The sequence below is a fragment of the Sorex fumeus genome, unplaced genomic scaffold (genome assembly GCF_029834395.1).
Source record: "Sorex fumeus unplaced genomic scaffold, SorFum_2.1 ptg000008l, whole genome shotgun sequence".
Classification (NCBI taxonomy): domain Eukaryota; kingdom Metazoa; phylum Chordata; class Mammalia; order Eulipotyphla; family Soricidae; genus Sorex; species Sorex fumeus.
The window spans coordinates 35,858,609-35,882,105 of NW_026606065.1; the positions used below are offsets into that span (position 1 = coordinate 35,858,609).

General features: G+C 38.0%; 1 protein-coding gene across 1 annotated transcript; it reads left to right on the forward strand.

Annotated features, from left to right (window-relative positions):
- Window positions 1-21,092: 21,092 nt before the first annotated feature.
- LOC130019084 (craniofacial development protein 2-like) lies at window positions 21,093-22,193 on the forward strand (the record flags this gene model as incomplete). The annotated part of the gene is made up of 1 exon (XM_056109660.1): window positions 21,093-22,193. A coding segment is annotated over exon 1 (1,101 nt), but the record flags the coding sequence as incomplete, so codon positions are not given.
- Window positions 22,194-23,497: the final 1,304 nt, after the last annotated feature.

The window sequence follows — 23,497 nt, forward strand, 5'->3', positions numbered from 1 at the left end:
ACATCTGGAAGTAGATAGTCCTCCTTTATAAACAGCTAAAATATGCATATATAAAAATAAAACAGTATACTCGGCTATTTCCTCCACCCCTCTCGGAGAGCCTGGCAAGCTACCGAGAGTATCTTGCCTGCATGGCACAGCCTGGCAAGCTACCCATGATATATTTGATATGCTAAACACAGTAACAACAAGTCTCACACTATCACAATAATCCTGTTGTTCGTTGATTGCCTCTAGCAGGCACCAGTAATGTCTCCTTCTTCCTATCCGGGAGATCTTAAAAGAACCATATTCAATGCTCTTTCAGGGTTAGAAGAATGAGACCCATCATTGTTACTGGTATTTGGCATATTGAGTACTACATGGGAAGTTTGTCAGACTCAGCCATGTGGGCAGGATACTTTCGGTAGCCTGCCAGGTTCTCCAGTGGAAAAATGAGATAATAAGGGGTTGTGCGGCCATGAATGCAGCTGCACACCTCCTGGAACTGGATTTTATAGTCTCTGCATCTTGGCCATTGATGGGACCAACCTGGCACTGGCAGCAGCTGGTAGGTGTGACGCTACTACTTCCTACTGGAAGATGGGGGGTCAGGGTGGAGAAGGCCAAGTCCCAATCCAAGCAGACTTGGAGATTTCAGCCCCAGGACCCGCATGCCTGGGTTTCTCTGCCAATTCCTTCATGCATGAGACTTGTCCAGACCTGTGGAGAATGGTCTCAGCATGGCTGTGGCTGGCTCTGGAGGTCTTTGGCTGCTGGGGCTCTGCTCGGTGGGGGAAAGGGGGAGGGAAACTCAACCCGCCTCCCTCCAAGGGGTCCCAGTAAGAACAGCCAGGTGCGGGGGCAGGACAAGTCTCACAATGGGGATGTTACTGGGCCCGCTCAAGCAAATCGATAAACAACGGGAGGGCAGTGCAGTGCTACTCTGCTATTTCAATTAAAAAATTAAGTTTAGGACCATGAGTGGAGAAATATCTTACATACAATGGCAACTTATAATTTCTAAAAACATCTAGGTACTCAATGTGCTGGTAGCCATATATAATGGAGCATGAAGAAGCTGCTGGCTATCAGGTTGCATTTCTTTTTTATTAATGGCAGATTAAGGGTCTCCTTTCTCTTCAAGTGCATTTTTGTAACAGATGTGAGTGACACAGAAGATAGTTGGCTGCTACACATCTGCCATTTTTTCTGTAACACTTTCTTAAGAAATAGACACAGAGGTTCCACATGCTTCTGCACTGCACGAGATAACAACTCAAATGGCCACTTTCCTTCAGCAGTGCATGTAGGAATGATCAATAAACAAGTCTTGGTATTTTCATTTGTTTGTGACTTGAATTTTAGGGCTTATCTTAGTACTTAGAAACATAGATGAATCATAGACATGCAATTTCTTCCACCTCTAAATTATTTATGAAAGAGAACCCTCACCCCCAGTGAGAACAGGTATTTGGGTCCTGGATGTCATTAGTGAAAGTTGCAGTGATTCTCTTCTAAACCTTATCAACTTGCTTAGGTTTTGTTTTACACTGCTTGTCACCCAAATGCTAGCGAACACACCACAGAGCCTTGTCAAATGTGTCCTTTAAGTGCTCAGGGCCCTTCTTCATCATGGAATACTATTTCAGATGATAACTTTCTCCTTTTGCAACTTCACCACTAAGGAAAGTCCATTAGCCTCTATTTACTACATCAGCCGTAATGCCTTCAAATCAACAAGATTTTATTTAATAAAAGAAAGCAATAGCACAGCTAGCAGGACATTTTTCTTGCACGTGGCCAACCAGGTTGACCCAAGTTCTATTCCTCTGCCCCTCTCGAAGAACCCGGCAAGCTACGGAGAGTATCTGGCCCGCATGTCAAAGCCTGGCAAGCTCCCCGTGACATATTTGATATGCCAAACACAGTAACAACAAGCCTCACAATGGAGATGTTACTGGGCCCGCTTGAGAAAATCTATGAACAACGGGAGGACAAGACAGGACAGGACAGTGCTATTTAAAATAGAAATCTCACCCTGTCATTCTGTTTGTTTGAAACTCTTAAGTGGCATCTGGTGCTCAGAGAACGCAATCTAGGTTTCCTAACAGGAAACAAGGAAATCAGTGCTCTAGATGGCAGACTCTCTGCTATCACCTAATGTAATCTCTCTTTTCTCCTACAGCACAGAACACCTGTCATTCTTTGTTTTTTACCTTCACACTTGATGGTAAGAGTGAATAGTGATGGTAAAGCTTGGAGAATAGTTTTTTTTTTCCCCTCTGGTTCACATTAAAACATTTCATCCTATAAAACCCTGAATAAACATGAAAATTTTCAGGAATGCTCAGCTGCTTCCATCCAAGCAGATTTCGATGACCTTACTCTGTATCCCATATACTTTCTAATGACACTAATTATGCCCTCTATGTGTTCACTCTCACCTATGTAGTGGAAACTCTTTTTGTAGGCAGGAATTTGCCTTATTCTTTTGTTCCTCAGCTTTTTACCAAATACATGACTCATTATGAACAGAACATTTTGTAAAATGATTGAACTAAAATGTCTCTGTATAGATGAATTCCCTATGAAACAAAGAGAGAGAGAGAAAAAAGAGAGAAATCAGGAATGAAATTCTGGGAACTACCACAAATTCTTCCTTTATCTTATTTGAACTCTCTGTTCTTGCTCTTGTCTCCAGATGATCAAGGGATGTATCTACTTTCCTGTTTTCTCAGAACTAGCTCAAAATGGACAAAATGGATCTCAGCATACATGCTATATGCTTAATGAACACCTGTGATGGACTGATAATACTTGGGATATCTGTGACATGTCAAAAGTGACGAAATGATAAAGAAAATTGGTCAGAACATAAATGCAAATACTCAGTATTATGTAACAGGGAATGGGAGTGTGTCTAGTAGAAAAACATATGAGAAAATTTGTATGAAAAAAAGACAAGTGAAAAGCAGGGATATCTACCCTTTTGGTTGGTCTGTCTTAAAATTTATCATCATTTACTATCTCCTTATTTTACTTCTTGTACCCATCATTTGTTTTTCCCTTACCAATAACAACATTAGTTTAAAGAAGTGGTATTTATTTGATTTCACAAGTACCAATTGGATATATTTATAATCAGGAGGGAGTCCTAAGTTTTTACATCCATCCTATTACTAATATAATAATCAAAGTTCTTCTTCTCTCTCTATACATATATTCATATATATATATATATTTATCTCTTGAAAGAAACTAAATTTAGTAGCTTTTTCTAGCTCTAGAAAATCACTAGGCACTTTCTATAATAATCTTCAGGTGAAACTGGAATCAATCAATACATGGAACCACTCTCTCCAGGATGGAAATGTCATTTAAGAAATAAGAAGATATTACATTAAAGCACAAAGAGAAGATACTACACATCTGGAGGATTCTTATTTAAACACAGAGCTATTAAAACTTACCTGAGCTGCTGGGCAGCAGTGTCTCTTGCTCACATCCTGTCTTATCTTTGACAGCTTGTCTTAATACAGTGTCTTAAGGCCAGAGAAGGGCCACAGCTCAGAGGGGTGAATGCTATGTTTGTTGCTCTGGGTTTCATAGTAAATGCTTTTGTCCAGGAGTCCCAACTGTCACTAACTTTCTTTATCACTGGACATGTGTGAAGATCATGACACTTGACATATGTCAATCAGGAAGTGTTTACTCTTCCCCATTTGTCACTCACAAAGCACATCAGGAATTGAAGTAACACAATTCCACTGAATCAACCATTTCATCACAAAGGATGTTTCACATTTATCTACGAAGCAGCAAGCTAGCATGAAATGGAGCAGAGTTAGTTCCAGTTATGTACTTGTGCTTGTGAGCACAGATAAAATTCCTTGCTTGAATACCTGAAATTTGAAATAAAAATTCCTGGATGCCTGAACTTCATAGCAGCATCTGTGACTTCAGAAGAATGAAGTAGTCACAAATTGTGTGTGTGTTTTTAAAAAATCTGCTTAGAATTTGAGGAGAACAATGAATGTGTTTTATTATATTGGCATAGGTCTTGTATATGAATGTTGTTTATATTCAGTTTTATCTGAAAATTCTTTATCATTATTTAAAATATATACAACAGATGATTAACAGGAAAAATCTATAATGAAACAATGAACCTTTAACAATCTCTTAACATACAATATAATCCATATGTGGAAGTTACTAGGGAACAAAATGAAAGAAAATTCTTGATATTCACCAGTTATTTAAAAATAAGTGAACAAGATATTGTTTTTAATTAAACAAATGGGAGAGTTTGTGTCACCCTGACAATAGTCCTTATATTGAAAAGACATTAAGTAAGGATCTGTAGAAGATAGAAGTGAATTTCAGGGATCGCACTATTTGAAGTCTCCTAATTTTTAATTAGAAGAGTCTATAATTGAAAGAGAGAGAAAGTGTTAGAGAAAGAGAGAGAGAGAGAGAGAGAGAGAGATTCCATGCCATGTTAAATTTATATAGGGTTTCTTAACCAGAAATTTCACCTCGTGGCAAAACCCATTATACAGTACACAAGAAAGGTAGACAGTCATTGTTGAAATGATGGAGAGTTACTTGAGAATATTCAGGGATGGGAAAAAAAAATGATGACAAAAACTTGAAAGAATTTGGATAACCCCAGGGAACATACCACATCCTCTTTTAGGCTAGTAATGATTTAGTTAGAACATAGGGATGAAGTTTATATATTAGTTTCATGCTACCCCAAGAAATTAACTTTTCTAGTTTTCATGACCCCAGTACTCAAGGAAGTACTTAGAGTGAAACAGAGAAATAAAATAAATAAATGATACTTAGTCTCCAACTGAATTTCAAAGTGTGATTTTAGCAAATCTTATTTAGAAGGAGCCTAGTCAATGAAATAACCAATGTTTGCTTCCACAGACTGTGAAAAAGCTACTATGATATATATTTAATAGATGATTTATAAGATGAATAAGATTAGATACCCCCAAATTGGAGAAACTAGAAGACAACTAAAATCCCAGACCACAAAACATTTTATAAAAGTTATTATAAGTAAGAAGATAGAAGAAAACTTTTGGATCTGACAAATATGTTTATGTTTTAGGCAGTAGCATTGGTTTCACAGAAGGATACTAATTTTCAAGCTCATTAAGTTATATGTTAAATATTAAATTTGTACAACTGTTTTATGTCAATTATATCTTAAAGTATATTCTTAAAAAGTATTTGGAAAGGTGATTTTCAGAGAAATTTTTCAGTAGGTCAAAAAGAATGTCCAATAAGATGAAGAGATGGTGTAATACAACTTCCAATAAGAGAAAGCCACTAAAATCATGGCATTAAAATAAAGGTCATATCATATGATAAATTCAAATTCCTTATTTTTGCAGTAGATAGAAGTCTAACTGGCATGCATTTATCCTGACTGACTACAGTTCCAGGCAGCTGAGAAGTTGGGACTAAATGAGCAATCCCATAGACAGTCCATATATGCAAACAATCCCATTGCTTGCAGCAACTAAAGATTGACTTTGAATTGACAAAAAGTCTAGTGAAGCCTACATTTATTTATTGATTCATTTTATTTTATTTTTTTATTAGTGAAACACCATGAGGTACAGTTATAGACTTACAAATTTTTGCTTAGGTTTCAGTTATACAATGATCAAGTACCCATCCCTCCACCAGTGCCCATCATCCACCACCACGGGTCCCAGCACCCCCCCACCCCCCATCCCCCGTCCCACCCTGCCTCTGTGGCAGGATATTCCCCCTTGTTCTCTCTCTCTTCTTTTGGGTACTGTGTTTTGCAAGAGAGGCATTGAGTGGCAATCATGTTTGGTCTATAGACTGCTTTTAGCATGTTTCTCCCACCCTGGGAGGGTCCTCACAACACCCTTTATTTGGTGCTCTCTTCTCTATCTGAGCTTCCTTTTCACCTAGCACGTGTGGCTGGCCTTCAAGTCATGGAGCAAAATTCCTAGTACTAATCTCAGCCATTCCTGGGTGTTAGTCTCCCGTTTTGTTGCTTTATGTTCCCCAGATGAATGCAATCTTTCTGTGTCTATCCCACTCTTTCTGACTCATTTCGCTTAACATGATACTTTCCATGTAGTACCACTTGTATGTAAATTTCATAACTTCATCTTTTCTAACAGCTACATAGTACTCCATTGTGTAAATGTACCAAAGTTTCTTTAACCAGTCATCTGCTCTCGGGCACTCAGGTTTTTTCCAGATTCTGGCTATTGTAAAGAGTGCTGCAATGAACAAACAATTGCAGATGTCACTTCGACTATACATTTTTGCCTCTCTAGGATATATTCGTAGGGGTGCTATAGCTGGGTCAAATGGCAGATCAAATTCTAATTTTTGGAGAATCGTCCATACTGTTTTCCAAAAGGGTTGGACCAGCCGGCATTCCCACCATCAGTGAAGGAGGGTCCCTTTCTCGCCACATCCGCGCCAGCACCGGTTGCTTTTGTTCTTGTGGATGTGGGCCAGTCTCTGTGGTGTGAAATGATATCTCATTGTTGTTTTGATCTGCATCTCTCTGATGATTAGTGATGTAGAGCATTTTCTCATGTGCCTTTTTGCCATTCGAATTTCTTCTTTGCGAAAGTTTCTGTTCATTTCCTCGCCCCATTTTTTGATGGGGTTGGGTGATTCCTTCTTGTGTAGTTTAACCAGTACCTTGTATATTCTTGATATCAACCCCTTGTCGGATGTGTTTTTGGTGAATATCCTTTCCCATTCTGCAGGCTGTCTTTGTATTTTGGTCACTGTTTCTTTTGAGGTGCAGAAGCTTCTTAGTTTAAGATAGTCCCATTTGTCTATCTCTCTTTTCACTTGCTAGGCCAGTGACGTGACATCTTTGACGATACCATTAGCTTTAATATCATGGAGAGTTTTGGTGACTTTGTCTTCAATAAACATTATGGATTCCGACCTGATGTTGAGGTCATAAATCCATTTCGATCTTACTTTTGTGCATGGTGTTAGGCAGAGATCTGAGCCCACTTTTTTGCATGTAGCCATCCAGTTTTGCCAGCACAGTTTATTAAAGAGAAGCCTATATTTATTACATGGAAAATAAGAATACTTGATCAGCAAAAATTCAAGTTTGATCTGAATATTACTGTTTTTACATTCAGTATAGAATTCTAGAAAATTCCTTTCTTCAATTGATAAAAAGTATGAGGCATTCATGTAGGATCTGTTGAAAAATAAAATTGGTGGATGAAGAATGAGAGTGTTTTAAAAAGAATATTAATATCAGTATCTTCACTATCAAGGAAGGATAAAGGTAAAGGTAAAGGCCCTCCCGTTGTTCGTCAATTTGCTCGAGCGGGCCCAGTAACGTCTCCATTGGAGACTTTGTTGTTACTGTGTATGGCATATCGAATACTCTCGGTAGCTTGCCGGGCTCTCCGTGAAGCTAAAAATAGAAAAGGATACAGAAAAATATTTGAGAAAATAAAAAATAAAAGATGAGAGTCTTCTCTTTTCCCAACTTTAAATTATACTATAAATCTAGAGTAATAGTGCGGGACTAGAATCAAGAGCGTCCAACAGCATAGAATTGAGAGCCCAAAGATATCCCCAAGACAATTAATCTTCAAAAAAGACCAAAGTGTATCAAGTTGAGCAAGAAAACCTGTTCAACAAAAAGCTGTTTGCAGTCACATGTGCAACAATTAATTTAGACCTCTGTCATATACCGTGCCAAAAGTCAATTCAAAATGGGTCAAAGACTTTTATATCAGACTTTAATTATATTGAGGAAAGCAAAACAAAACCCTTTGTGACACTGAATCTAGAAGCATCTTCAATGATTCTGAGCCACTGGAGAAGTAAACAGAAGCAGAGAAAAACAACTGGGACTGAATCAAATTAAGAAGCTTCTTTACCACAAAAGAAATGATGGTCAGAATGAAAAGATACCCCACCAATTGGGAAAAAAATGCCGTTTAACATATAACACAGGCTTTATTACCCAAGATATTTAAAACACTGTCAAAGTTAACAGTGAAAAGCAAAAAACAAACCAACACCATTAAAAATAGGGAAAGGAGAGAAAAAAAACTTATTCAAGAAATAAGCAGTAATAATGGATATATGAAAAAATCACTTAATAGGAAAATGCGAATCAAAATAACAATGAGATATAGCCTCACACCAGTGTGAGAGGTGCATATCAAACACATGCGCGCGCATGCGCGCGCGCACACACACACACACACACACCCCAACACACAAACGCACAGGATACTGGAGGGATAATACAGCAGGTAGGCCCTTTCCTTGCACAGAGTTGACCTGGGTTTAATTCCTCGAATTGCAAATTGTCCTCAAAGGCTGCCAGGAAAAATCCCTAATCACAGACAGAGTCAGGAGTAAGCTTGGAACAGTTAGCTGTTGTCCAAAAAACAACAGTAATAATAACAACAAAAGAACAAAACAACTGAGGATATCTTGGGTGTGAGGAAAAAAGAAACCTTAACTCTCGTTCACCGCTGGTAGAAATGTTGACGTTCAATTCTTGTGGAAAACAGGAAAACAGTACAAACATTTCTCAAAAATCTAAGAATCGAGCTTCCATATGATCTAGGGAGTACACTTAGCATCTATTCCTAAGGCACAAGAACTCACTTCTGAGAAGCCATCTGGACTCCTGTGCTCATTGCAGCACTATTCATAATAGCTCAAATCTGGAAATATTCCACCTGTTCAAGGACAGAGGATTGGACAAAGTAACTATGACTACTATATATAGATCACTACTCATGAGAAAACAAAATTTCATGTGAATTGCTGCTACTTACATGGATCTGTAGAGTATCATTTTGAGTCAAGTTAGTCAGCAGAAAGATACAGAGTGACCTCTCTCACATGGGGTGCACAGAAACGTGGTAATGGAATAACAAATGGACAAAGACAACTGAACTTGAGACCTAGTCTATAGAACCAAAAGCTGAGCTTACTGTTACAGGTAGAGGGCCAGGGTTGAGGCAGAGGTTGCTGTCAGAACTTCAGAAAGATAGAGACAAAACACAAAAGTGTAAAATAAATTTAACCACAATAGGGAAATTTTATTGAAAAACAGCTATTCTGAGAACCAAAGATACAATTGAAAAAGTAAATAAAATTAATAGAAAAAGTACATAAACAAGAGAAGTATTAATAATGAAAACAACGATTTAAAAATGACTGATTTGGAAATTCACAAGTATAATTGGGATACTCTGTGAAGAAGTAGAAATAAATCAAACAGAAAATAAAAAATAGTTAATTATAAAATAACATTTGAGATAAAAATACAAACATAAATTGGAAGAAATTATTAAGCTAAATTCTCTACCCTACTATTCCAAGGCAGTTGCCCCTCAGCAATTTACAAAGATTAAGAAATAAAAATAAGGCCAGAAATAAGTCAGGTAAAATTAAACAGAAAGGAGTATTATTAATTAATTTTTGTTGTTTGAATGCAAGCATTTAAAAAATATCGAATCAAAAGAGTGCAATATTGAGGTGTGAAATTAGCATTAAAATTTTACAATTACGAGTATCTGTGTTACAATTATGAACACAGTGCTAAAATTACCTTGTGTATGTGAAATTTTTGGAACCGTGAGGAGAAATGTCAACATCATTAACATACAATATTTTAATTCATGGATCTAATGCACATGACAGATGTGCACAAAAATTATATAAAAATATTAAGGAACAAATGGCATAATTAGAATGTTGCATTTTCACATTCTTGAAAAATGTCAAAATTTGCACATAAAATTTTGATATCCATTTAATTGTTCCTGAAAGTCACAGTAATAAACCTGTACAAATTCCAAATTAGTTCTTCATAAATTCAGTATCAATTTGAGAAAATACTGAATTATTATAATTTGGAAGCAAAGTGATATGACTAGAAATGAAGAAAATGTGTAGAATATCACTATTTTGTTTAAGTTAAAGAAATCAACAAAAGTTTTGAAAGTGTCTTTTATTAATTGGTCTTTAAGAGACAGCTCAATTCCAAACTGTAAAACATCTGGAAAACTATAGAAATCTCAGCACAACTTATTTGAAACATTTTAATAGAGCTAAATCAGAGTTCTTAGAGAAAAATTCATAACCTTAATAATATTAATAATCATAGTACAATTAATTCAGGATTCAACACAAAATATTAAAAATTTGAACCATTTTTTAACCAAGTTTTATAAACTTGTTATTGAGACATAATGTAAAAGTAGAAATTAGTGTTGTAGAATGCATAGAAAAATGGGTTCATTTTGAGAGTTATTTGTGCTTTTGAAAAATGTTGGATAGTTAACTATGACTAGAACTTGTAATATTTATGTAACTTAGAAGAAGCATCACTCCTTATTTACCATGCTGAAAGAGCATTTTCCAGAGTTCAGAATCTAGTCTTGATATCATCTCTTAAAGTTGGAGTAAATACTATCTCCCATGATAAATACGCATCTCAAAAGAGTAGAATGATCCTGTCAAAAAACCTGGGGCTGGAGTGATAGCACAGCGGGTACAGTGTTTGCCTTGCACGATGCCAACCTGGGTTAGATTCCCAGCATCCCATATGGTCCCCCAAGCACTGCCAGGAGTAAGTCCTGAGTGCAGAGTTAGGAGTAACCCCAGTGCACTGCTGGGTGTGATACAAAAAGCAAAAACAAACAAACAAAAAAACCTATAGAAGTACTATCCAATTGTCAGGCAAAAGCTATGTAAGCCATTATCATTTTTTTTTTTTTTTGCTTTTTGGGTCACACTCGGCCATGCACAGGGGTTACTCCTAACTCTGCACTCAGGACTTACTCCTGGCGGTATTCGGGGGACCATATGGGATGCTGGGAATCGAACCCTGGTCGGCTGCATGCAAGGCAGACGCCCTACCCGCTGTGCTATTGCTCCAGCCCCCTAACCATTGTCACTTTTAATGAACTTGGATTTGGAGACACTAACCAATATATTTTGACAAAGAAAAAAATTAAAAAATTGGAAAGCAGTTAATTACCACTATTTGTAGAGGACCTGATTATACATTTAAAAAACAAGATTTTCAATTACAATTAATAACTAATTCAGTAAGGTGGAAAGGTACAAAATTACTGGATAGTAATAGCTTTCACAAATACAGAACTACATGGCATGATATAATGCAACAAAGAATTTCTACTAGCAAAAATTAAATGTCTTATCTATTCTTTTGTTGTCGTTGTTTGGGGACATACCCAGCAATGTTCAAGGGTTACTCCTGGCTCTGCACTTAGGAATCACTCCTGGTGGGCTCAGGGGACCATGTGAGGGGTAGTGGATCATAATCTGGTTGGCCTTTCACAAGCAAATGCCCTACTCATTGTACTCATTGTACTATCGCTCTGGCCCCATATAGTCTTTTTTATTGGGGCTGTGACAAATTACTATGAGCCAAGTGTTGGGCAACTTTATTGCCTTGCAGGTTTGGTTGTTAGAAGTTCACAATGGTTCTTAATGAACTCAACTCAAGGATCAGTGGATTGCATTCTTGTTGGTTGCTTTGGGGAAAAACACATCCCTTGATCCTGACAGTTTCTGGAAGCTACCCACATTCCTTGGCTCATGACCCTACTCTTCTATCTTCACAGCCAATTTAGACCAAATTCTTTTTACACTGCTAGCTCTCTGATTTTTTTTCTAGCTAACCACTTAAAAGGACCCATTTGTTTTTACATTGGTTTCATCTGAATAACACAAGATAATCTCTACCTTTTTTTGTTCTATCAGCTCTCCTCTTTCTATTGGCAATGTTGGTCTCTCTTTGTCATACAACATAGTCATAATTTCTGAGCATTAGGATGTGGGCATCTCTAGAATAAAGATGCTGAGTATATTGCCTTCCAGACCTAGTAATAAGTTAAACTTAGACTCATGGTTATATTATAAGAAATCTTTGGGATGATTCAAGAAACCACAAAAGAATGCTTGTATAAATCCAAGGACATTGCCTGTACTTGGATAAACTGGGGTACAGGCAGACATGTGAATTGTGAAATATATTTATTACAGACAAAAAGTAAAATGAAACTACAGTTCATTATTTAAAATGCTTATATATAAATCAGAGGTAAGTACAAATTTCCATGAAGTACAAATAATACAAATTTTATTAGTAAATGTGGCCAATACCATGATAAAGAGTGCAATTAAGTAATGGACTGAGACAGGTACAATCTTAAAATTTGACAACGGGAAATTAAAGAAGAAGGATAATATTCTCTCTTCAGTTGTTAAATGTCTTAGAGAATAGACTTTCTGGACAATTTTGCTGTATGTGGTGCATTGATACATAGGAACCTCTTAGTTAATGAATAATCATAACAGAAGAGACATAAATTAGTTCCTACTTATGAATGCAATGAAAATGAGAATAACAACAGAAAAAAAAGCAATGGGGAGGAATTTGTATATTAAATATTCAATAACGTAATTTTTAGTCATTCAATAGATTGTCCAAATTAACTGAGAAAAAATGGAAATAATTGAAAAATATTCAGCAGCAGATATAATATAGAATGATGTTTAATATCAAAATCATAAAAGTTCACTTTTGAAAAGAATTCAATGAGGGTTAACATAGTTCCTTTAAAATGATGCAGTAAACAAGTTCTCAATGAATTTTGAGTACCATCTGATATAACATTAGAATACCTGATACAAATTTCAGAGGACTGAAATGAGAAACAGATGGAAAAAGAGCAGGAGGGAGAGAATTTAGGAAAGGATTTTTGTTGTCTCTGAAATATCATGGATATAAAAGTATTTTCTGCATAAAAATCTAAACCATATTCTAAAAGAGATACATCTATTCAAATAAAAGAACATATATACCAAACACTACAATATGCAAACAAAAAATATTCATTCCTATGACCTCTGGAGCATTTTATATACATATTAAAAAACATGTAATCACATATTAGCCAAAAGAAATATTCATTCAAAGAGCAAATATACTTGAGATCATTTTCCAAAACCACAATCTAATAAAGTGAAAAATGAATGAATGTCAAATTTAGAAACCAAAAAAACCCCCAAAGTATTTGACATTTTAATACCATTCTTTTCTAAAGAATTCTCAGGGCAAAAGGAACCACAATTACAGAATATTTACAAAATGATGCTAATAACATAACCTCAGATATTTTTACTATAAACACAACTAATGACAATAAATATAAATCCATAAGTTATGAAGAATTACATAATGAGAACAAGGAGTATACAAGAAAATTTAATGAATGCGAAAGTCTAAATAAATAAATTAGGAAATAAAAAATGTCAGAATTGCTAACAGTTCTTAGGCGTGAAAAAATAATTAGAATTGCTTACTTGTGTACTTGTGAAAAGGAGAGAACATAGTATAGATTCACATAGTACTGGAGAAAAGAGAAATAAATACCAGTGGCATTAAAGAATGTTAAGGTGTTTTATGATTTTATGAAATATATGTGAAAATATTGACAATCTAGATGGATGTATTATATTGTATTAAAATTAAACTATTTAACAAAATTCAAAAATATAAATAAACACAGATACAATTTCAAAAGTTATTTAAGAGCTCTATTTATATAGCACAGCGGGTAGGGCGTTCGCCTTACAAGCGGCCAACATGGCCGACCCGAGTTCGATTCCTCCACCCCTCTCGGAGAGCCCGGCAAGCTACCGAGAGTATTTGATATGCCAGACACAGTAACAACAAAGTCTCCAATGGAGACGTTACTGGGCCCGCTCGAGCAAATCGACGATCAACGGGAGGGCCTTTACCTTTACCTTTACCTATTTAAAAATATAACTAGGTTCAGATGATTTCATGATTGAACTTTATCAAACCAATTATAAAATATCTAATTTTCATGTCAAGTGAAAGAAAAAAAGCCTACTTTCTGCTGTTTCATGTTATAAAGCTGTGTGAATAAGACACATTTAACAAATACAGCATAAGACTAAAAGACTAACATCATGAAGCAAACACAATGTGTTAACAACGAGTTAACAACAACTCAAGATAACAAGAAAAGTTGTTAACAACAAGTTAACAACAACTGAAAATAACAAGTATTTATTCCAGTGAACAGAAATATGGTTTATTTATGATAACAAGTAGTGTAATTCACCTTGGTTAAATTAAAGACTAAAATTTATAGATATAATTTTATAGATACAAAAGACTTGATAAAAAGTTCACCTTTGTTCCTGATAAAACTTGATAGAATGGGGATAGACAGATCATAAATCCCATAAGGTACTTAACTGTCACGTGGGAGTGATTCCTGAGCACAGAGTCAGGAATAAACCTTGAGCACCACCAAATGAGCCCAAAACCAAAAACACTGTGAGGAATGTAGATAGGTAAAAATATAGAGGTGGGTATATCTTTAGATAGCTAGAGCTAGATAGAAATAGATAAGTATTCATATATAATTCTATACCTATGCCTTCTACATTTACATTTATATAGATAAGTATATACAACTATAATTAAAAAAAACGCAAAAACCTCAATTTTGTACAAAACCTCTCTGTTCTTCCAACTTTAACAAAACTTCCATGCTGTCAAACATTTACACGTAACATCAAGTAAAACTGAATCAGTTAAATCAAAATTTAAGACACAAACGTTCCGTTATATAGAGAAAACATTTGTATTCTTCTATGATTCTCAAGTGATTTATTATTACATGCTAGAAATGAGAGAAAACATTTTCCTAGAAACATTATAATTCACATTTTCCTACATCCACTAGCCAAGGCTATTAAGTTAGTCTAGAAGGTCACTGTCACTGTCCTCCCATTGTTCATCGATTTGCTCGAGCGGGCCCAGTAATGTCTCCATTGTGACAATTGTTACTGTGTTTGGCATATCGAATACGTCACGGGGAGCTTGCCAGGCTTTGCCGTGTGGGCGAGATACTCTTGGTAGATTGCCAGGCTCTCCGCCGAGAGGGGCAGAGGAATCAAATTGGGTCGGCCTTGTTGGCCGCTTGCAAGGCAAACACCCTACCAGCTGTGCTATCGCTCCAGCCCAGCTTAGAAGGTAAGGAGGAAAAAAATATTTAAGAGAAATACTTTTTGTTATAAGTGATTATATCATTGATAGACCAAGAGTGGTAGTTGAGAACTTGTATCTCTTTTGTAGTCAATGTATCTGAGATGTTGATCTCTGGTCTTCATTGTCAATTGCGATTAAAAAACTAACATTCCATTCATTTAAGAGTGCAGGCGAGACACAAGTGTGTGTGGGTTAGGATAGAGAAGGGACCAATTGACAATAACACGGGGAAATGATCACTCTGTACAAGAACTGAGTGTTGAAAGTAGATAAGGGTATATACATATATACATGATAGTCTCTCAACGGGCTGGAGCGATGGCACAGTGCGTAGGGCATTTGCCTTGCGCGCAGCCAACATGGCCGACCAGAGTTCAAATCCTCCACCCCTCTCAGAGTGCCCGGCAAGCTACAGAGAGTATCTCGCCCGCCTGGCAAAGCCTGGCAAGCTACCTGTGACATATTCAATATGCCAAACACAGTAACAATTGTCACAATAGAGACTTTACTGGGCCTGCTCAAGCAAATCGATGAACAACAGGAGGAAAGTGACAATGACAGTCTCTCAGCATCTGTATTACAAACCATAATGTGAGAGAGAGAGAGAGAGAGAGAGAGAGAGAGAGAGAAGAAAACTGACTTCCATAAGACAAGCATGCAGGAGGGTGGCAGGAGAGAAACGGGGGACATTAGTTGGAAAATATACACTGGTGAAGGAATGGGTGTTGAAACAGTATATGACTAAAGCCCAGTCATGAACAACTTTCTAACTGTATGTATCAGTGAATATATATATATATACATACATATAATATATATTTATATCTATAATTGAATATTTATATTTATTTATATCTATATATAATCAAATATTTTTTATATATATATAATCGAATGTAGGCAAGAGTGGTCAGAGATGTAGTACAGTGGGCAGGGTGCTTGCACTGCGCTCTGCCAACTCAGGTTCAACCCCCAGCATCCCATATGTTCCCAAGCATGCAAGAAGTGATTCCTGAGTATAGAGCCAGGTATAACCCCCACCATGAGTATAACCCCACTCTCCCCCAAAATTAATGCAGGCAAGAGAAAAATAATCCCATCAAAAAAGTGAAGGGAATGTGTAGGTTGATTGGTAGTTACACAATTATGTAGGTGGAAGGTCTCAAACATACACTGCTAAGGAAGTAAGTATATGCACCAAAACCAGAGATGGCAGTTAACAAATAATGGGTGTGGGGTGGGAGGGTAAGGCACGTAGGAGCACAGGGCACAAAGGGATGGGGGACAGTTATGGCCATTGTGGTGGAAGTGGTGTGCAGTAATTTTGAGTATCAATACTATAAATTGGAATGCTTTTACCTCAAGTATTGTAATTACCTCAAAAATAATTTTAAAAATTTAAATAAAATTTAAAAGTAAAAGAATGAAGGCTTATCGAATATTTTATAAGCCTCTCTGTCAAGATCTGAATTTAGGTCTCTTAGATGTCTGGGTTCTGCTCCTTTGGAAATCAAAGGCAACAGGATAACTTCTTACTTGGTGCTCCTAGAGCATCTTTGAGAAACTTGAAAGCACTTAGCAGCTTTGGTGAAGTCCAAGACAAATAACCAAAATATAATAGATGTAAATGGAAATAAAATTTTATTATAATTTTAATGAGCACTGGCTTTCCATAAACAAAAACAAGAGTTAGAAATGAAACAAAAGGCAATAACCATAAAATGATATAAATATACAGATTATGATAACTAAGAAAAATAGTCACTTATGTTGATATGGATTACTCCTGAGAATTGCCTAGTCAAAGGAATCCATCTTCATTTCATCAGCCACAGATGTTATCTACAAATGGCAACAAGGAAAGCTGACATACTAGGACTAGAGAAGTTAGATAGAAACTAGATAAAATGTATTTTATGTATATTTTTATGTATATTCATATTTATGTATATTCATATAGGTTTATATTTTTTTCCTCGTAACATTTGTAGTTTGATAAGAGTAATATTGATCTCATAGAAAGAATTAAGAACCTTTATCTCTTCATCCAATTTTTTGGAAAAGTGTATAGAGAATGAGTTCAAACTTTCTTCAAATGTTCAGTAGAATTTACTAGTGAAACTGTCTAGGTCAGGGCTTTTTCTCTGTAAGTAGGTTTTTATAATGACAAGGGTTACTGTTATCATTACTAATTGTACTTATTTGTTATGAAATTATTCAGATTTTCTATTGATGATAGTTTTTGTCTCCTGGCCCTGCCCCTGGCTGTCCTCACTGGGGTGCCTTGGAGGGGGGAGGGTTGAGTTTCTCTCCCCCCTCCCCGCCCCGAGCAGAGCCCCAGCAGCTGAGGACCTCCGGAGCCAGCCACGGCCATGCTGGACCACTCTCCACAAGTCCGGATGGGCCTCATTCATGAAAGAACTGGCAGAGGAACCCAGGCATGCGGGTCCGGGGGCTGAGTTCTCCAAGCCTACTTGGATTGGGACTGGGCCTTCTCCACCCAGACCCCCCATCTTCCAGTAGGTAGGCGTCACACCCACCAGCTGCCGCCAGCGCCAGGCTGGTCCCATCATTGCCCAAGACACAGAGACTAAAACCCAGCTCCCGGAAGACATCTTATTATCTTTTTTTTTTTTTCCGTTGGAGAACCTGGCAAGCTACCAAAAGTATCCTGCCCGCACGGCAGAGTCTGGCAAACTTCCCGTGTTGTACTCAATATGCCAAATACCAGTAACAACGATGGGTCTCATTCTCCTAATCTTGAAAGAGCATTTTAATGGCTCTTTTAAAATCTCAGGGCTAGGAAGAAGGAGACGTTACTGGTGCCTCCTCAAGGAAATCGACGAACAACAGGGTGATCGTGATCGTGATAGTTTTAGTAATTTATATTTGTCTAATGTTTATATTATTAATTTTTTCATGCTTGAAAATAACATTCTCATAATCTACTATATAGAAAGTCAGTTGTGAGCCTTCATTTATTCTTGAATTTAATTTGTATTATTTTTCTCTTCCATCTGTAGGGATAAAATTTTAACAAATTCTATGATCAACTTTGGTTTTACTGACTTTTCTTCATCGAATCCTTTTTCTCTATTTTCTTTATTCTCATTAAAGTTTTTAATCCTGTTGCATGATTACTTTGTGTTTATCTTCTTTAGTTTCTGGAATGTACTCTTTGCTTAAGTTTTTAAGATAATTCCTCTGTTCTGAAAAAATAATACCAACTTACATCTCTTTATAAGGACAGCTTAAACGTCAATCAATAAATTTGAGTAAGTTTGGTTAAAATTTTATTTATATAATGAATGCTACACAGATCTAATCTTATCTGGAGATTTTTATTTTGAATCATTGATTAAGTAGAGTCAGTTAATTTTCATATGTTAATGATTTTCATATGTTAATGATGTTCAAGAAGGGAGACATCCATGACATTGGCAACTATTACCTGATCTGCCTATTCTCTGTCATCTACAAGTTGTTCACTCGAGTCATCCTAAATAGGATTGGCAGAACACTAGATGAAGGACAACCATGCGAGCAAGTCGGGTTCTGCAAAGGATTCAGCACCATCGACCAAATCCACACAATAACCAAGCTCATTGAGGTTTCTCGGGAGTTCAAGATGCCACTCTGTTTAACGTTCATTGATTTAAAGAAGGACTTTGATTCTGTTGAGACGGAAGCGGTCATTGAAGCCCTAGCCAATTAGGGCATTCAAGCCCAACACATCAAGATCCTCCGTGAGCTGTATTGCGGATTCACTACCAGGATCTCACCATTCTCCAAAGAAGTGATCATTTATGTCAAGAGAGGGTTTCATCAGGGCGATATTATTTCACCGAAACTCTTCAGTGCCACCCTTGAGAACATCATGCGACGACTGGAATGGGAAGGAATGGGAGTGAAGATAGATGGTCGGCAACTACACCACCTCCGCTTTGCTGATGACATTGTTTTAATAACACCAAACATCAGCCAAGCGGCACAAATGCTGGCCAACTTTGACCGTGAGTGTGGAAAGGTAGGACTACAGCTGAATCTTACGAAGACAATGTTTATGAGAAACAGCCTCGTTCCTGATGCCCCATTCGCTCTCAATGGAACGACCATCTCCGAATGCAACAGCTATGTGTACCTAGGTCGAGAAGTCAACATGACAAATGACCTGGCACCCAGGTCAGGAGGAAGAGAGCAGCTTGGAACGCCTTCAAGAACATCGAAGAAATAGCTAAGAGGATGAAGAACCCCGGCGGCTCCGGGCACATCTCTTTGATTCCATTGTTCTTTCTGCATTAACATATGCCTCAGAGACCTGGGCCCTATGCAAACAGGATGAGTATGCTATTTGGGTCTCCCAAAGAGGAATTGAAGGAGCTATGCTTGGAATATCACGTCATCCAGAGTTCTGACATCCCTCGACGATCAAGAATCAGGGATGCTGTCTCGTTTGCCAAGGTGTCAAAAATCAGATGGGCTGGTCACGTAATGAGATTTAAAGACGACCGCTGGACTAGAGCTGTTACCGACTGGATCCCATGGGATGTCAAAAGACTGCATGGCCGCCCACCTACCAGATGGTCAGACTTCTTCATCAAGATCATGAACGATCGGTTTGAGGCTCTTCATGTTCCCAGAGCAAACAGATGCCATTGGGCTACACTAGCATGCGACAGGGACAAATGTAGAGGTTACTGGCGCCTGCTCGAGCAAATCAACGACTAACGGGAAGTTAAGTGATTAAGTGATTAATGATTTTCAAATATCTTCTTTTTGTTATTCACTTCTAATCTAAATATCTTTCAAATGTCAAGCCTTTTAAATTTATTCTCTTTTGTTAATATCCAACTCAGTTTCGAATGGTCTATTCATTCATAAATTTTGAAATTGTTGGATTCATGTGTTTGGGTGCTTTATATATGTTAGATTCATATTTAAGATTTCTGATATTTTGTTCTTCTTTTTTAAAGTCCAGCCTTTTAGAGGTTGTCTGATTAGCAGTATTCTGTTGTAAGGCTCTAAATGACCAGTAGTTGTCTGGTAAGATTGAGGTTTTTATTTTTATTGTTGGATCTCTGCATGGCTAGGAGATGGCTTTCATTATAGTTTTTTTCCATATTAAACCATAACTTATAGTTTAGAATTTCTATGTCTAGTTATATATTTTTATTCTACAATTCCTCTAGGAACAGCTTTGTATTTTTCCCTCCCGTTTATGGGTAAAATTTTTTTCCATTTTTGCAGACCTGATATTTGAGCAATGATGAACATTACACAATCTATATGATAGAACACTGGATTTTTTCGTGTGCCTTTAAAGAATGTTGTGTTTTCATTCCTGCATTTTGTTTTCTCATTATTTAGGCCAAGATCCAGAGATTATCACAACAAGCTCCCGGGAGAGCACAAGGCAGAGTCTCCTACCCTGTGTCTGACTATCCTCGCCAGGGCCCAACAGCTGAAGACCTCCAGGCCCCAACCAAGGCCTTACTGGAGCCACTCTCCACACACTTGGATAAGCCTCAGACATAACAGAACTGGCAGAGGAACCCAGGTGTTTGGGACCCGGGGCTGAGATCTCCAAGCCTGCACGGTTTGGGACTGGACCTGTCAGTAGCCAGACAGTTACACCCTCCAACTGCCGTGTAACCCCAACAAAGGCCAGGATCCAGAGATTATCACAACAAGCTCCTGGGAGCGTGCGGCCGCATTTGCGGCCGCGTGACTATTTATTTAATTTTCTCTAAATTTTCAGGGTACCTTAAATATCCTTAAATATCCAACCCACACGGCAGAGCCTGGCAAGCTATCCGTGGTCTATGCCAAATAGACCAAATTGATATGCCAAATCCAGTAATAAATTGGATCTCATTTCCCTAACCCTGAATATACAGAGTCGAGAAGGATATGGAAGGAGAGGCTGATAAAACACCAAGGCAGACATAGGCTGCCAAAACGCAGAAAAACAAAAATGATTGTCTGTACTTTTAATGAGCGTATGCTGGCATCTACTGCATCCATTGAAGACCTTATGGTACAAGCACGAAAGATCAAGTACGACATCATTGGTCTAACCGAAACGAAAAGACATCAATCCCATCATGCTGTTTTCGACACTGGAGAAGAACTGTTCCTTGGAACATGTGATAAAAGAGGCATCGGTGGTGTCGGTATCCTTGTCAACACAAACTTAGTCACGAGCATTGATTCATTTGAATGCCTAACAACCCGAATCGGACGATTACACTTGAATAAATGTGGCTCACTACCGGCAGTTTCTATCTTTGTTGTCTATGCACCAACATCCAGTTATGGTGAAAAAGAAACTGAGAAATTCTACATGGAGCTGGAGAAATTCTATAAAGAAGGTCACACCTTCTACAAGATCATTGTTGGTGATTTTAATGCCAAGGTAGGACCAAGAAGATCAGTCGATGAACTCCACATCGGAACCCATGGCCTGGAATGGAACGAACAGGGTGACAGACTAGCTGAATTCATCATGTCAACCAAAACTTTCCATGGTAACTCACAATTCCAAAAGGCTGAATCTAAACGTTGGACATGGGAGTCTCCTGATGGACGGTTCCACAATGAAATAGACCACATCATATTCAATCGGCGGTTTTGCCTAACCGATGTTACTGTTGTCCCAAAATTCCAAACGGGATCAGACCACCGTCTTCTTCGTGCAAAATTCTACCTCACAGAACGAGGAGAAAAGAATGCAAGGTTTAAGAAGAGGACTCCCAGAACAACCACCAACTGGGAACTCTTTGGCTCTGTTGCGGCAACATGGGAAGATGCTGTCATTGACAACATTGATGAGGAATACGATCGAATGATTCAGCACCTCCATGATTGTGCAAGGAATGCCAAGAGAGAGATAACCACAAAAAACCGTCTTTCTTCGAACACTCTTGAACTTATTCGCCAACATGGCTTGGCACGTGCCTCAGGCAACCACAAGCAAACGTCCGAACTGGCAAAACAGTGCAGAAAAGCCATCAAGGATGACCTCAAAAACAGGAGAGCAGCAGTACTGGTAGATGCAGCAGAAGCTGGGAAAAACATTCGTAATGCCCGCCTGTCCTTCACCAACTACAAAACCAAGATGACTGCCCTCCGACATCATGATGGATCTATCACATCTTCCAGAAGGGCAATGGAGAAGATTATTCATGACTTCTACTCAGATCTCTTTAATAGCCACATCCACTTGCCCACATACCACATACCACATGATGGATATGTCGTTCCCAATGTTCTCCCTTCCGAAATCCAACATGCCATCTCGTCGGTAAAGAAACAAAGAGCACCTGGCCCAGACAAGATCAGACCTGAACACCTGAAGAACTTACCATCAGTACTCATCAATACATTGGCTCGACTCTTCACACGCTACCTGTCTGAATGCAAGGTTCCATCCCAATGGAAAACCAGCAAGACTGTACTACTATACAAGAAAGGAGACATCCACGACATTGGCAACTATCGCCCAATCTGCCTATTGTCTGTCATCTACAAACTATTCACTCGAGTCATCCTGAATAGGATTAGCAGAACACTAGATGAAGGACAACCATGTGAACAAGCTGGATTCCGAAAAGGATTCAGTACCATTGACCATATCCACACAATAACCAAGCTCATTGAGGTATCTCGGGAGTTCAAGATGCCGCTCTGTCTAACGTTCATTGATTTAAAGAAGGCCTTTGATTCTGTTGAGATGGAAGCGGTCATGGAAGCCCTAGCCAATCAGGGCGTACAAACTCAATACATCAGGATTCTTCGTGAGCTCTATTGCAGATTCACTACCAAGATCTCACCATTCTACAAAGAAGTAATCATCCATATCAAGAGAGGGGTTCGGCAGGGTGATACCATTTCACCAAAACTCTTCAGTGCCACCCTCGAGAACATCATGCGACGACTGGAATGGGAAAACATGGGAGTGAAGATAGATGGTCGGTAACTACACCACCTCCGCTTTGCTGATGACATCATTCTAATAACACCAAACATCAACCAAGCGTCACAAATGCTGAACGACTTTAACCGTGAATGTGGAAAGGTAGGACTACAGCTGAATCTTACGAAGACAATGTTTATGAGAAACAGCCTTGTTCCTGACACTCCATTCGCTCTCAACGGAACCACCATCTCCGAATGCAACAGTTATATATACCTAGGTCGAGAAATGAACATGATGAATGACCTGGCACCTGAGTTGCGCAGGAGGAAGAGAGCGGCTTGGAATGCCTTCAAGAGCATTGAAGAAATAACTAAAAGGACAAAGAACCTCCAGCTACGAGCACATCTCTTTGATTCCACTATTCTTCCTGCATTAACATATGCCTCAGAGACCTGGACCCT